The 13,041-nt window shown below is 40.6% G+C and overlaps 1 protein-coding gene across 3 annotated transcripts in view; it reads right to left on the bottom strand.

Moving 5' to 3' along the window:
* Hmgxb3 (HMG-box containing 3) overlaps positions 1–13,041 on the bottom strand; it is a 64,243-nt gene that overhangs the window by 34,021 nt on the left and 17,181 nt on the right. For 2 of the 3 annotated variants that reach the window (XM_008849377.3, XM_008849380.3), the window contains 2 exons: positions 8,923–9,054; positions 812–1,233 (listed from right to left, as the gene is read on the bottom strand). In XM_008849377.3, the coding sequence (XP_008847599.1) occupies positions 812–1,233; positions 8,923–9,054 (554 nt within the window). The remainder of the gene's footprint in view (positions 1–811; positions 1,234–8,922; positions 9,055–13,041) is intronic. The other variant, XM_008849379.3, reaches the window with a different exon arrangement.

Below are 13,041 nucleotides of genomic sequence, written 5' to 3'. Positions count from 1 at the left end.
GTACTATCAATTATTTTGTACAGGCCAATTCTCCACTGTAGGCAGCGACTCTGTGCACTGTAATGTTTAATAGCCCTTCTTCCCTAGATGCTAGCAGTAAACCTCTCTCTAGTTGTGACAACCAACAATGCCTCTAAACACTGCCAAAATATTCCTTGTGGGCACAGTTGTTCCCAGCTGAAAACTACTAATATAAACAAGAAACCTGCAGTTACAAGAACACAACAGTCCCTGGGATGCTACATATAGAATTCAGGTAAGCCTTTAATAAGGAAAGTGGGAGGAAAAGCCCAAACTTACTGACATCCTATTTGCAAGGTGCCAGCCAGAATGCCTTATAAGTAATCATTTTTAGTCTAAATAATCAAAGTTTTTTAGAACTACAGTCAAAAGACATGCATAAAGTCAAACTGAAGACAGACACTTGGATTCAGTCTCTGACCACCAGACAATGACCCTTTTTATAAGGTGCTGTTACAGGAAGGCCTCTCTTTCTAAATCCCATATTCAGGATTGATAACTGATTATTTTTAATACTGTCTACATTTTATAGTAGCAAGATTCTAACAACTGCTTTAAGAAGACTGATAGGATGTACAAGGACTGTGACAGTAATGCGTAGATGACAGCGTAAGGGGAAAAGTCAATCACTTTATCTCTCTAGGTCTTGGCTTCTGAATCTCCACAGGAACCATTAACTGGGCTCTGTTGCCTCTCTCAGGACTGCTACTAGGATATGTAATAAAGCAAACATCAGGCTCTTACTTAGCTGCTATTCTAAATACAGTCCTAATAATACAAACTGACATACCCTGGAAGTGGTTTTTTATGAGCAGGGAATACATTGGAGATGCTGGTCCCCTCTGGTGTTGGTGGTATGTCTGGCCCAGGACTGTCAGTCTCAGTTGTCCCCAGGGTGATCTCAGTCTGTACACCGCTCTTGACCACCGGCGTCTTAGAGACTGCTGTACCATGATTGCCAGGAGCTTCCTTGACCAAAACATGAGCATCGGAGACAGTCACTTCCTCCCATTCATTCTCCTCACCTACTTCTCTTGGAGGAGCTACATTTAAGAGATGGCTTACAGCTTCTGAATTTTCCAGAGTCAGTTTTGAGGCAATTTCCTTAGAGGAATCTTGCTCAGTGGCGACAGGCTGTTGATTTCTTTTAACCACAGAACCTTTGGATGAAACACCTGAAGCCAATTCCACTTTGACTTTGGCTGGCTTTTCCTGGAAGAGTAAGAATAGCTTGTAAAGGCATTTTACAGCTGACAGTGATATTACAAACATTCTCTCATTTGATCCTTTAAATAATAATGCATAGGCAATAAGTAAGAAAACTGAGCTCACAGAATATGCTAACTTAAGATCCCAAGTATGCTGGGCGTAGGGGCACATGCCTTTTGAAGCCCTCATGTAAAACACACTCTGGCCAAAACAACTTGCTATTGATCCCATGGCCTGTCACATGTTAGTTTTTAATTGTTCTTGTTTTTATCTGGAATGATCTGTCCCCACCCCCCCTTCAAATCCCAAGTTACCACAGCTGAGAGCAGTGGTGCTACCTGGGAGACTGAGGCAGAAGAATCGCTTGAGCCTTGGCCAGTATAGCATTAAAAAAAAAAAAAAAAAAAAAAAAAAAAATCCCAAGTATAAAATTGGCCTTAATCTACATCTTTTGCCCCAGGGTCCTTTCACTAGATGCTTCAATTAGGAAAAAGCTAAGCTCTGACTGTTCCAAGCCAACTTCTTCATATCTGGAAAGAAACTGACATCTTGCAGTACTAGTGGATTACCTTGGTGGTCCTTTTATGAGATTCAATAAATAGCAATGTGGTCAGTTTCACATTGCTTTCATTTCTTGGACCCTGGAGAAAGTCTTTAGTTCCAGGTTCTTTCAGATGAGTTGTATATGAATGACATACGCCACATATTTCACAATGATAAATTAACTCATACACAGTATGTATTAGAAAATATCCAAACTCACTAAAAATTGCAGCTACTACTCCAAATTTTTTTTTTAAAAGACAGGGTCACACTATGTACTCCAAGCTGGCCTGGAACTTGCTATGTAGACCAGATTGGCCTCAAACTTAACAGATCTACCTGCCTCTGCCTCTCAAGTGCTGGGATGTGCCACCAAGCCTATCAGATCTCCCTTTAACAGTCTTGGTGCCTTAGCTTTTACTGCTGTGGAAACAGCATTTATATATATATATATATATATGTATTCCTATAAATATAGACATTAAAACTTTTGTTTTATAAAAGAGTGATTCTCTGGGTTAGTGTTTTTCCCTCCATGTGTATTACGAAAGGTATGTAAGATAGGAAACAAAACTAAAAGCTAGGTTCCTTTTATGTTTAGCTCTACTTCTAATTATTTGTGTATTCTAGGGCAAGCTTTATCTGAATCATTTCCACTTTATAAATGACAAAATTGGGTTCTCCATACAGTAGCTGTTAGAATCTTGCTTGCTGAGGGTTTATACTGAGTTCAATATTGTATAACTGTATTAATTCAACTGTGAACCTAAAAATTTACAGCCACTTTTGAAAGAGATATCTTTGCTCTTGCTCTGGGAATTGTTATGTTAAAGCTGTAATGAAATGCTTCTTCTAATCATGTGGTTATTAAATAAATAATTAAAAAAATAAGTTCAAAGAAAAAAAAAAAACCTATGCGTTACCAATCCTGAATATGAGATTTAGAAAGAGAAGCCTTTTTGTGGAACCCTTAGAGAGTCCTTGCCTGGTGATTAGGCATTTAGTTCATGTTGTTTTTGGTTTCTGTTTGACCATAGGCATAGTTAATTCATGTCTCTGGACTTCAGTTTCAAAAAACCTTGAATTGGATACTAAAAAATCCAACAATCCAACAGAATCAAGACAGCACTTTGGGTGGCCCAATTCTTCACTGCCCAGGACCTGTCTGGGTGTTGCATGAACTGCAGCAACTGCAGCTAGCAGCACCTGCAGCTAATGTCATTAAAATTCAGCATTCCGTCTCAGTCACTGCCGATCACAATCTCCTCAAAATTCTAAAGACATCGAGGTGGTATCCTTTTTCCTGGGTAAGAACCAGTAACAGATGACCTTTAAGCTGACTGTTAAGAGTTCTTCAGTAAAGTATTCACAGATTTATTTAAAACAGAAGAGCTCGTGAAGATGAGCAAACAAGGAGAAAAATCTCAAATAAATTACACAGTACTTATTCAGTGCTCTCAGAAAAGACACAGCAGAATAAACTCATCTCTTGGGATGCAATCTTTGAGTAGTACACTGTCTACTAAGCAGGCTACTCCAAATTGTTTGCAGAGAAGATAATGAAGCAATCTGATCAGAAAGTCTACTTGGTAACTTCACAGTAATTCTTGACTCAACCTGTGCTTTTTAGATGCTACTTTAAGATGGAGGTAAATACAACCAGTGGCTCAGCAAACTCACCACTGTCAGAGCACAGAAAAATGAAGCTTTGAGTAAACAAAGCCTCTCTCACTACCTTTTATCACAGTCAACTCATTGAGAACTATTCTACACATTTTAAAGATAATTTTGGTCACTCTGAACTCTAAGACAATATGAGAAAAGGTGAGTCACTTTCTGATTGACATGTTATGCATGTGGAGTTTCCAATATGCATATATAGGGCTGAAGAGATGGCTCAGCAGTTAAGAGCACTGACTGCTCTTGCAGAGGACCCGGATTCGATTCCCAGCACCCATATGGTGGCTACGAATCGTCCTTAAGTCCAGTTCCAGGGGAATCCGAAGCCCTCTTCTGACCTCTGCGGCACTGTATGACACAGGTGCGCTCACATACATGCAGGCAATACACTCATACACATAAAATAAAAATAATAAATTAAAAAAACACTTTATAAAAAATATGCATATATGCGGAACTTTAAAAAAAATTTACACTTTTGCAGCCAAAGTGCATAGCAATGCCTGGTAAGTGTGGGTTAGTGGGAAAAGTGTGGAATAATTAGCTGTATGAACCTAGCAAGTCACTTCTCTTTAATTTTTCCCAGAAAATGTAAACTGAAGTAGCTGATCACCAAAGGCATTTTTATGTCTAAAATTATAGCAGGTCAAAACAACGATCAAGAAGCTTTAAAAAGAGTTACATGTGATGAGCTTGACAGTAAAAGAACCATGGCTCAGTCTTTTCAAGTAAGTGGGCACACAGGCATACATATACAATGAAAAAAATGTCATAATTAAAACAGAACCTGAGGGGCTAGAGATATTGCTCAGTGGTTAAGACCACTGACTGCTTTTACAGAGGACTCAAGTTCAGTCCCCAGCACCCACAACCATCAGAAACTCCAGTTCCAGTGAATCTGACACCCTCCTCTGGCCTCACACACTGCACACATGTGGTCCACTTACATATATGCAGACAAAACATTCATACACAAAATAAAATTTAAAAAATGTATTTTGAAACAGAACCTGAGGGCCAGGGAAATAGTTCTGCATGTAAAGGTGTTCACTGCCAAGCCTGAGGGTCTGAGTTCAATCCCTCATACCCAAATGGTGGAGAGAACTGCCTCCCACAAAATATAAAGTTAAAACTTAAAATCAGCTGGGTGTGGTGGCACACAACTTTAATCTCAGCACTCTGGAGGCAGAGGCAGGCAGATCTTTGAGAAATCAGGGCCAGCCTGGTCTACATGAGTTCCAGGCCAGCTGGGCTATAAGGAGACCCTGTTTTAAAAAAACCAAACCAATCCAAGCAGAACAAACAAACCAGAACTCAAGGAGAGAGAAGCCCACCACGCTCACTTATACCTTTCTGTGAACAATCATAGGAAGTAAGGTCATTTCATAGAAATGCTGTGTAGTGGTGAAGAGGGATCAAGGATTCCAACTGCCAACCAACTCAGTAACCCTAGTGCAGCTGGCAAAGTACATTTTGGGGGAATGGAGTGCAATTAACTGATGGCTTCCCAGAGGCAAACAGGAAAAAAATAGACACAAGAAACCTGACACTATCTCCTGAGGCTCCAGCTTTTATGTCCTGACCCTAGAAGTGGTAACTGAATTGCAGCAATAGAGATAATAATTATACTGTCAATTATACTAATGTCCTCTCCTCTCCTCTCCTCCACCCCCATCTGTCTATCTTTTTGAGACAGGGTCTCCTTATAGCCCCATCTGGCCTAGAACTCGCTTTGGAGTCCAAGAAAGTCTCCATCCACAGGGATCCACCTGCCTCTGCCTCCTGAGTGCTGAGATTAAAGGCATATGCCACCATGCCAGATGCTAGCTATTTCTCTTATTGTTGTGACCAAATACCTTACAAAAAACAACTTAAGGAAGGAAAGGTGTGGGAGGGACAGTCGATCACAGTGGGGAAGGCATGGTGGCAGGAGCTTGAGTATGTTGCTCACACTACACCCTCATTTAAGAAAGAAAGCAGAGATGAATGCTGGTACTTAGTTCATTTTCTCCTCATTCAGTCCAGGACCCCAGCCCATGATTTTGTTGTTGTTGTTGTATTTTTGGTTATTTTTGAGACAGGGTCTCCATGTAGCCCCAGCTAGCTTTGAACTCAACCTGGCTGGCCTCAATCTCACAGAGATCTGCCTGCCTCTGCCTCCCAAGTGCTGGGATTAGGTGTGCACCACCACCCCTGGCTTAATCCCCAGCCCATGGATGGGTGTCACCCTGGTGGATCTTGCACCTCAATTAATCCAATCTAGAAATGCCTTCATAGACACGCCCAGATGTTTGTCTCATAAGTGATTCCAGATCCTGTGAAATTGATAACATTAACTATCACAGGTACATACTATTTTTTAAAAATATTTTATTTTTATTTTATGTGTATGTGTATACTGCCTGCACGTAGGTAAGTGCACCTGTGTCATGCAATGCCCGTGGAGGACAGAAGAGGCTGTCAGAGTCCCTGGAACTGGAGTTATGGACAGTTGTTGGCTGCCATATGGGTGCTGGGATTGGAACCCAGGTCTTCTGCAATAACAGCCAGTGTTCTTAACTGCTGAGCCATCTCTCCAGCCCCACAGGTACGTACTATTAATTTCAACTTATAGAAGAGATATGAAATGACCCGTCCAAGGTTACATAGCTACCAACTTGTGAAACAAGGGTTGTACTCAATGAGCCAACCTAGAGTTGCATTTTTGCTACTATTTGGATCTCAAGGCATTACCAAAGTCCATGAGACAAATAAAGGCTGTGCCCCCAGGATCGGGTGGTGGAGCCTTTAGAGGGAAGTTTTAGGTCACTGCAGGCATGCTTTTGAAGCGGGCTGTGGGATCCCAGTTCTTTCTGTCTTGATTCCTGGCCATGAGGTAAATGGTTCACAGATTTCACAAAATGATGTCTTCTCTTTCCTTTTCCACCTACACAAATGCTATTGATCCTTCAAGAGAAGATCTTCTCTAAAAACTTTCCCTGTCTATTCTAGTTCCTTCTAAATGTTACTTCTCTCTGAACTAAGAAATGACTGTCTACTCTATTCGCTGACCCCCAAAATTAATAATCTTGTATAAAAAACACTGCAAGTCAGGGCCAACTGAGTAGGAAGTCAGCAAAACACGCAGAGCTAAACTTTGATGCCCATTTATTGTGCAGGATTCAAAGATCACCAGGAGCTCCCAACAAAGAAAATTAGAAGCACTATTACATGGGGATGACTGGTGAGTGTTAGGGAAGAGAGAGCCATTCACTCTTCACTAAGGAGATCTAGAGATGTTTTGAGGAAGGACTAGCATTACAATTAGTCATGATTCATCATTCTGCATTCCTTTTTTTAATTTAACTTTAAAAAAATATTTTATTATTATTTTTATTTTATGTGTATGAGTGTTATGCCTGCATGTAAGTAAGTGCACCCGTGTTGTGCAACGCCCACAGATGTCAGAAGAGCCCTTGGAACTGGAGTAACAGACAGTTGTTAGCTGCCATGTGGGTGCTAGACTTAAAGCCAGGTCTTCTGCAAGAACAGTCAGTGTTCTTAACCGCTGAGCCATCTCTCCAGCCCTTTTGCATTCCTTTTTAAACATAGACTAACCAACTAATTTGGCTGGGGGGTGGGGAGGGAAGGGTGTACATTGTAAAGTTAGAATTCAACTATAGAAAATCGAGTATCTATCGGGGGTAGGGATGTAACTCAGTTGGTACAGTGCTTGTCTAGCATGCCTAAGGCCCTGGATTTGATCCTAATACCACATAAACTGGGTGTGATGATGCACACTTGTAACACTAACACTTAAGGTAGAGGCAGGAACATAAGAAGTTCACCAATTTGAGGCTAGCATGAAATCCTGTCTTGATAGGGAAGGGAGGGAAAGAAAAAGAGGAGAAAGAAAACTCTGAATATCAACCAGGTTAAAGACTTTCATTTTTAATAGAGCTATTCAAAAACACACGATTTTGAGCTTGAGTGAAAAAGACATAAGCCATGAATCAGAATAGTAACTAAGCAGTTAGTATGGAGCGTTAAATTTCAGTCTTAACAAGAAGTGAGTAAACTACCATGGTGTAGTTATTTATGAGAAATTATGAAGCAAGTACTATATAATCCAGGTAGACTTGAACTTGATTATGTAGCCCAAGATGGTTCTAAACTCATAATCCTGCCTCTGCCTCCAAGTGCTGGGATAACAGGTTGCACCACTATACCTGATTAAAGAAACTGGTGTTGCTTTTTAATTTTTAAAATTTATTTTTATTCTTATGAGTGTATTGCCTGCATGTATGTAAGTGTACCCATGTCGTGCAATGCTCAAAGAGGCCAGAAGAGGGTGTTGGGTCTCCTGGAACTGGAGTTACAGATGGTTGTTAGTCACCATATGGGTGCTAGGAACTGAACCTAGGTCCTCTGTAAGAGCAAGTGCTCTTAGCTGAAGAACCATCTCTTCAACCTCAAAGACGATGTTTTTAAGAATACTTAATGGTGGGCCAACAAGATAGTTCAGTCTGATGGCCTGAGTTTTACCTGCTGGTTGTACACAGTAAAAGGAGAGAATCAGTTCCTGAAAGTTGTCCTCTGACCTCCAAACATGTGCAGTGGCACATGAGCCCACACACATACACACAAGATAAATGTGATTTTAAATATTCTATTTATTATTTTTTTATATGTATTGCCTACATGTGTGTAAGTGCACCTATGTCATGTAGTGCCCTCGGGGGGTCAGAACAGAGCATTGGATCCCCGGGAACTGGAGTTGTAGACAGTTGTTAGCCATCGTGTAGGTGCTGGGAACTCAACCTGGGTCCTTGGCAAGAATAGCTCTTAACTGCTGAACCATCTCTCCAGCCCCAAATTTTTAAAAATATATAATGCCTTTAAGGTAAATGGGGGAAAAAGTTAAATAACTTAATCACAGAAAAACTAAACAACACATCAAAATATTAATTAATTAATGATTTTTCTTTGGATGATATTCAACCTATTTTTCTTTCCATTAAACAAACTGTTTATAAGGAAAATTATTTACTTGGGCCAGAGACATGGCTTGGTAAATAAGGCTCTTGTGCAAGTGTGAGAGCCTGAGTTCAAATGCCTAGGACCTACCAAAAGCCAAGTATGGTAGCTCACATCTATAATCTCAGTGCTTCTATGGAGAGATGGGACGAAGAAACAATTCCTGGAAGTTCGAAGGACAACTATCTTGGTGTATGCATCAGCAAACAACAAAAGAAAGACATTGTCTGAAAGTAGAAAGTGAGGACCAATCCCAGAGGTTGCTCTCTGACACACTTGTGCCACAGCATGTATGTACTTGCACATCCACACACCAGTACACATGTACCCATGCACATCATACATGAAAATTAAAAACATGTAAGTATTGACTTTAAAAAAGTCATCTGTTCCAAAGGAATTGAAAAGCCCACTCTGCTGCGTTTCCAAAGCAGCAATGCCAATGGACCTCACCTTTGGGATCCACTTTCCTCCTAGGAAGTTACCACAAGTAGGGCACTTTGGTGGTTTGTGCCTGGTGACATATGTAAAGGAGCAACCTGGGCTTGTGCATGTCCCATGGCCCCGACGGGTGTATGTAGTAGTCTGTAGAAAAAAAAAAAAAAGAAAGAAAAAAAGAATTAAGACCCTAATCCAAGACTTGTCATTAAGTACAACAATGAGAGGATATCAGCTTATAAAAGGATAACATTCATGATGCCACAAAAGGTCAGAGTTAGAAAGGTTATTTGGTACAAACTCACTTTTTAGACATGAAGAAACTGAGTTCCAATGGAGAAAAAGACCACTGCCGAGGACTACACAATTATCAGTGATTGGTGCTATTAAACATACTACCACACAGTGCTCAACACTTTACCAGCATTTCATTTACTCCTCTCAGCAATGCTATTAAGTAGGCATTACTACAACTGAGGTTTACAGTGGTTAAACATTTTGCCTCAAATCATATAGTGACCCAAGGGTAGAGCTCGGCTTGAACTCAGATCAACTTTACTCTTGGTTCAATACTGCTTCTGTGTATCTAGCTATCCCTCTGGCTCCTCATACCTCTAAAAATTATGCTTCATCTTCATTCTTATTAACTAAAAATTAGAACCCAGCATCTAGGATTCAGAGATGCAAAAAGAGAACTGTGGTCACTAGAAGAAAAAAAATGACAAGAACATTTAAGAATAGAAACCAGGTCCTCTGATGTTCAACAAATCACCCCGTGAGAAAACCTATTCTATGGTTTACTATGTTTCAGTCACAAACAAAACGAATAACTCATGAGCTATGCTCTATTTCTAGACTAATGCTGGAAATAAAGTATTTCCTTATGCTTATTTTTTTCTATCATTTACAAATATTTATTCAATTACTAATCCTAACTTCCCTAGCCTAGCCAAAAGCAAAAAATCTTTCTTGGGGAATCACTAAACTGCCACTACCTACCTCTGCCAGGAAGCCCAAGGAATCATTGGAATGGGACCAAGTCAAGAATGAATGCCAAGTGGAGTGATAATGAGTAAAGACACCAAGTTTGGGTTCCAACGCTGACACTAACACATTGAATGACCCAGGGGTAAGTTACCTGGGTTTCCTCCTCTGTAAAATCACATTCTCTTCCTATTTTACAGATGTACATCAAGAAGCAAATGCAGTAAAGAATGGAAAACATTCACATGGAGTAAATTGTAGAAGATTTTACAACTCTTATAAAGAGAACACAGAATCTCTCTGGTCTTTTCCCAGATCATGATCCGATAGAGACTCTCATATTAAATATCCTCAGAAAACAGAATAAAGATATAAGGTGAGTCAGTTCTATAAATAATTATTATAAACTTGGAAACTTTAGGCTCCTAAACAGCAGTCTGAAGAAACTGACTTCAGATATAAATACTGATGCTCAAGGCTGGTGTTGCAGTCCCAAGTGTTTTTTAGTTATAAAAACACTTTTCTAGAAGAGCTTGGCTCTTTATACAACAGCTATTTCCAGGGGCATAAGGGCTCCAGGAAAATAAGTTGTTTCTCCATGAATCAAGCTAAGGTGGACAGTCCTATTTTAAGATGCTGCAACTTTCTGGACTGGGGAGATGCTTAGTGGGTAAAGTAACATGATTTGTGAGAGAAGCCTTAGAATCCTGTAGTCAGAGCTCACTGGGTAATTCTGGTCGGAGTTCAGAAGAACAGTATGCCATCAGAAATGTAGGCAGTGGAGGCCTGGCTCATAGGTTTCAGAGGGGACCAAGAACTATACTGGGAATTGGGCTAGAGGTCATTCATTATATTTAAGCAAAAACATATGGCTGCAAACATATGGCTCCAAACGCCGGTCCTCTAGAAGAACAGCAAGTTCCCTTAACTGCTGAGCCATCTTTCCAGCCCTAACTGCTCATTGCTTTTGTCAGATCTATAATAAAAGAGCAAAGACAGGAAAAAACATACAGTTTGGTGAGAAAATGAGAAAAGTGGGTATGGAGAAAGCAATTGTAATTGTTAGAGATTAGCATCATTAAAGAGAAACCAGGAACTCTACCCTGGGGTAGAGGAAAGATGCCCTGAAGGTAAGGCCTCACCCATCAAAGGCTCCAACCTGTGAAAATAAAGAGTCTAGACTGAGAACTTGGAAGTAGTTCCCTACTCAACAATACCACCTAGGGAAATGTTTTCCCCAGGTTCAGCTGCCAAGGGACACAGATGCCACTAAAGCAGAAGCAGTCCAGACTACATCCTGAGCTGACCACAAAACCTGGCAGCATTGTTCAGATGGTTTTGTAGATGTGCAAAATTCAAGTTATATGGTCACAGAGCCTTGCACCAAGGATCCAAAAGGCTGCTGAGGCCAGGCAACATGTAGCAAGATTGGACTCCCTGCTAGAAGGCCCTCTTGTATGAAGCACTAAGTTGCAATGGAGACCCCTAGAATGCTCAAGATGCCAACTATGGGATGTCTGCTGAGAAAAGCTGCAGGCACACATCAAATCCAGTCCAAGAGAGGGGCTACAAGTACTGTAAGCAGAACTGGAAAAGGAGAGCTGCCTAAGTCTGTTGGAGCCATGATGATGCCAATACAAACCCCAGCTACTGGACATGGGACTGCAGTATACACTGTTTGCCCTGCTGGGTTTTGGTCCAATCTTTCCTTGTTATCCTTCCACTCAGCCTTTCTGAAACTGGCATGTTCACTCTGTGCCATTCTATATTGGAAATATTTAACTTGTGTTTTGATTTTTACAAGGGCTCGCATTAAGAGACTGCTTCGAGTCCTAAGAGACTACAGACACTGTACTTGTAAACAATGTCAGAACTGTTACTGACTTTGGGTACTATGGGAGATGAACTAAATACATTTTGTATTGTGAGATGGCCATTGGCCTTTTGAGGGCCACAAACATAATGTCATGAGTTAAGTGATTGTGTTTGGGTGTCATACTGACAAGGGGTCGACTTGGGATGACTCATCTTCACTGTCAACCTGACTGGATTTACAATTACCTAGAAGACATATCTCTGGGCGGTCTGAGAGCATTTGCAGACACTGAACTAAGGGAAGGCCCACCTTGAATGTGGGCAGTGCCATTCCGTGGCCGGAGTCCTGTACTGAATAAAAATGGATAAAGGAGAAAGCAAGCCAAGTGACAGCATTCATGTCTGCCTGCCTCCTGACTCTGATGCCATGTAACCAGCAGCCTCACAGTCGCCTTCCCATCAGGAACGATTACATCCCCTCTTAAACTGGGAGCACAAATAAAACCTCGAGTTACTTCTGTCAGGTATTTTATCATTGCTATGAGAAAAGTAACTAATTCACAGATCTAAACCTAACCATATCAAATATAAATGCCTTCAACTGTCCAAAGATAGTTACAACTAGAAAACCAGAAGCTCCTTCTTCCCATCTCTCAATATACTCATTTTATAATTAAAAAAACTTACAGCCAAAATTAGAAAAACAATTCCCTACATTTCAAAAGTGAATTTTACAGTCTAATGCTATCTTACAGTTTCTGAAGAGTTTTGTTTGTTTTACTAAGACAGGGATTTCCTTGACCCAGCCACATAGGATGACCTTGAACTCCACATTCTTCTGTTTCTACCTCTCAAATACTTATAGGCATGAGTCACCACACCCAGCTCTGAGGAGTCTTTTATACTGAGGAAATTCATATAAGTTTAAAAAGTTTTATGAAAGGGTGAAATAATGTACATGGCTTTAAGTATGCCCTTAATTTTTTTTTTCTTTTTTGTAATTTGGTGAACTGTGACAATGGTATCCTAATCTCCTGCAGTTGTGTTATATCTGATCATTTGCGTGTTTCTGTTGTTGTGGTGGTTGTCCTTTCTTCCTTCCTCCCTCCCTCCCTCTCTTCCTCTCTGTATTTGAGAGAAGGTCTCCCAGTATCCTCAGCTGGCCTGGAACTCACTATGTAGACCAGGCTGGCCTTGATCTCACAGAGACCCTCCTGCTTCTGCCTCCCAAGGGCTGGGATTAAAGGCCTGGCTATATTTGTTCTTTTGTTAGGGGGGGGGAAAAAAATCAAGATGTACAGAAAAGACTGGCACTTAGCACCTGAAAAGGTTGTT

The sequence above is a fragment of the Nannospalax galili genome, unplaced genomic scaffold (assembly GCF_000622305.1).
Source record: "Nannospalax galili isolate Female #2095 unplaced genomic scaffold, S.galili_v1.0 scaffold704, whole genome shotgun sequence".
Taxonomy (NCBI): Eukaryota; Metazoa; Chordata; class Mammalia; order Rodentia; family Spalacidae; genus Nannospalax; species Nannospalax galili.
This window is presented reverse-complemented; position numbering and strand designations above follow the sequence as displayed.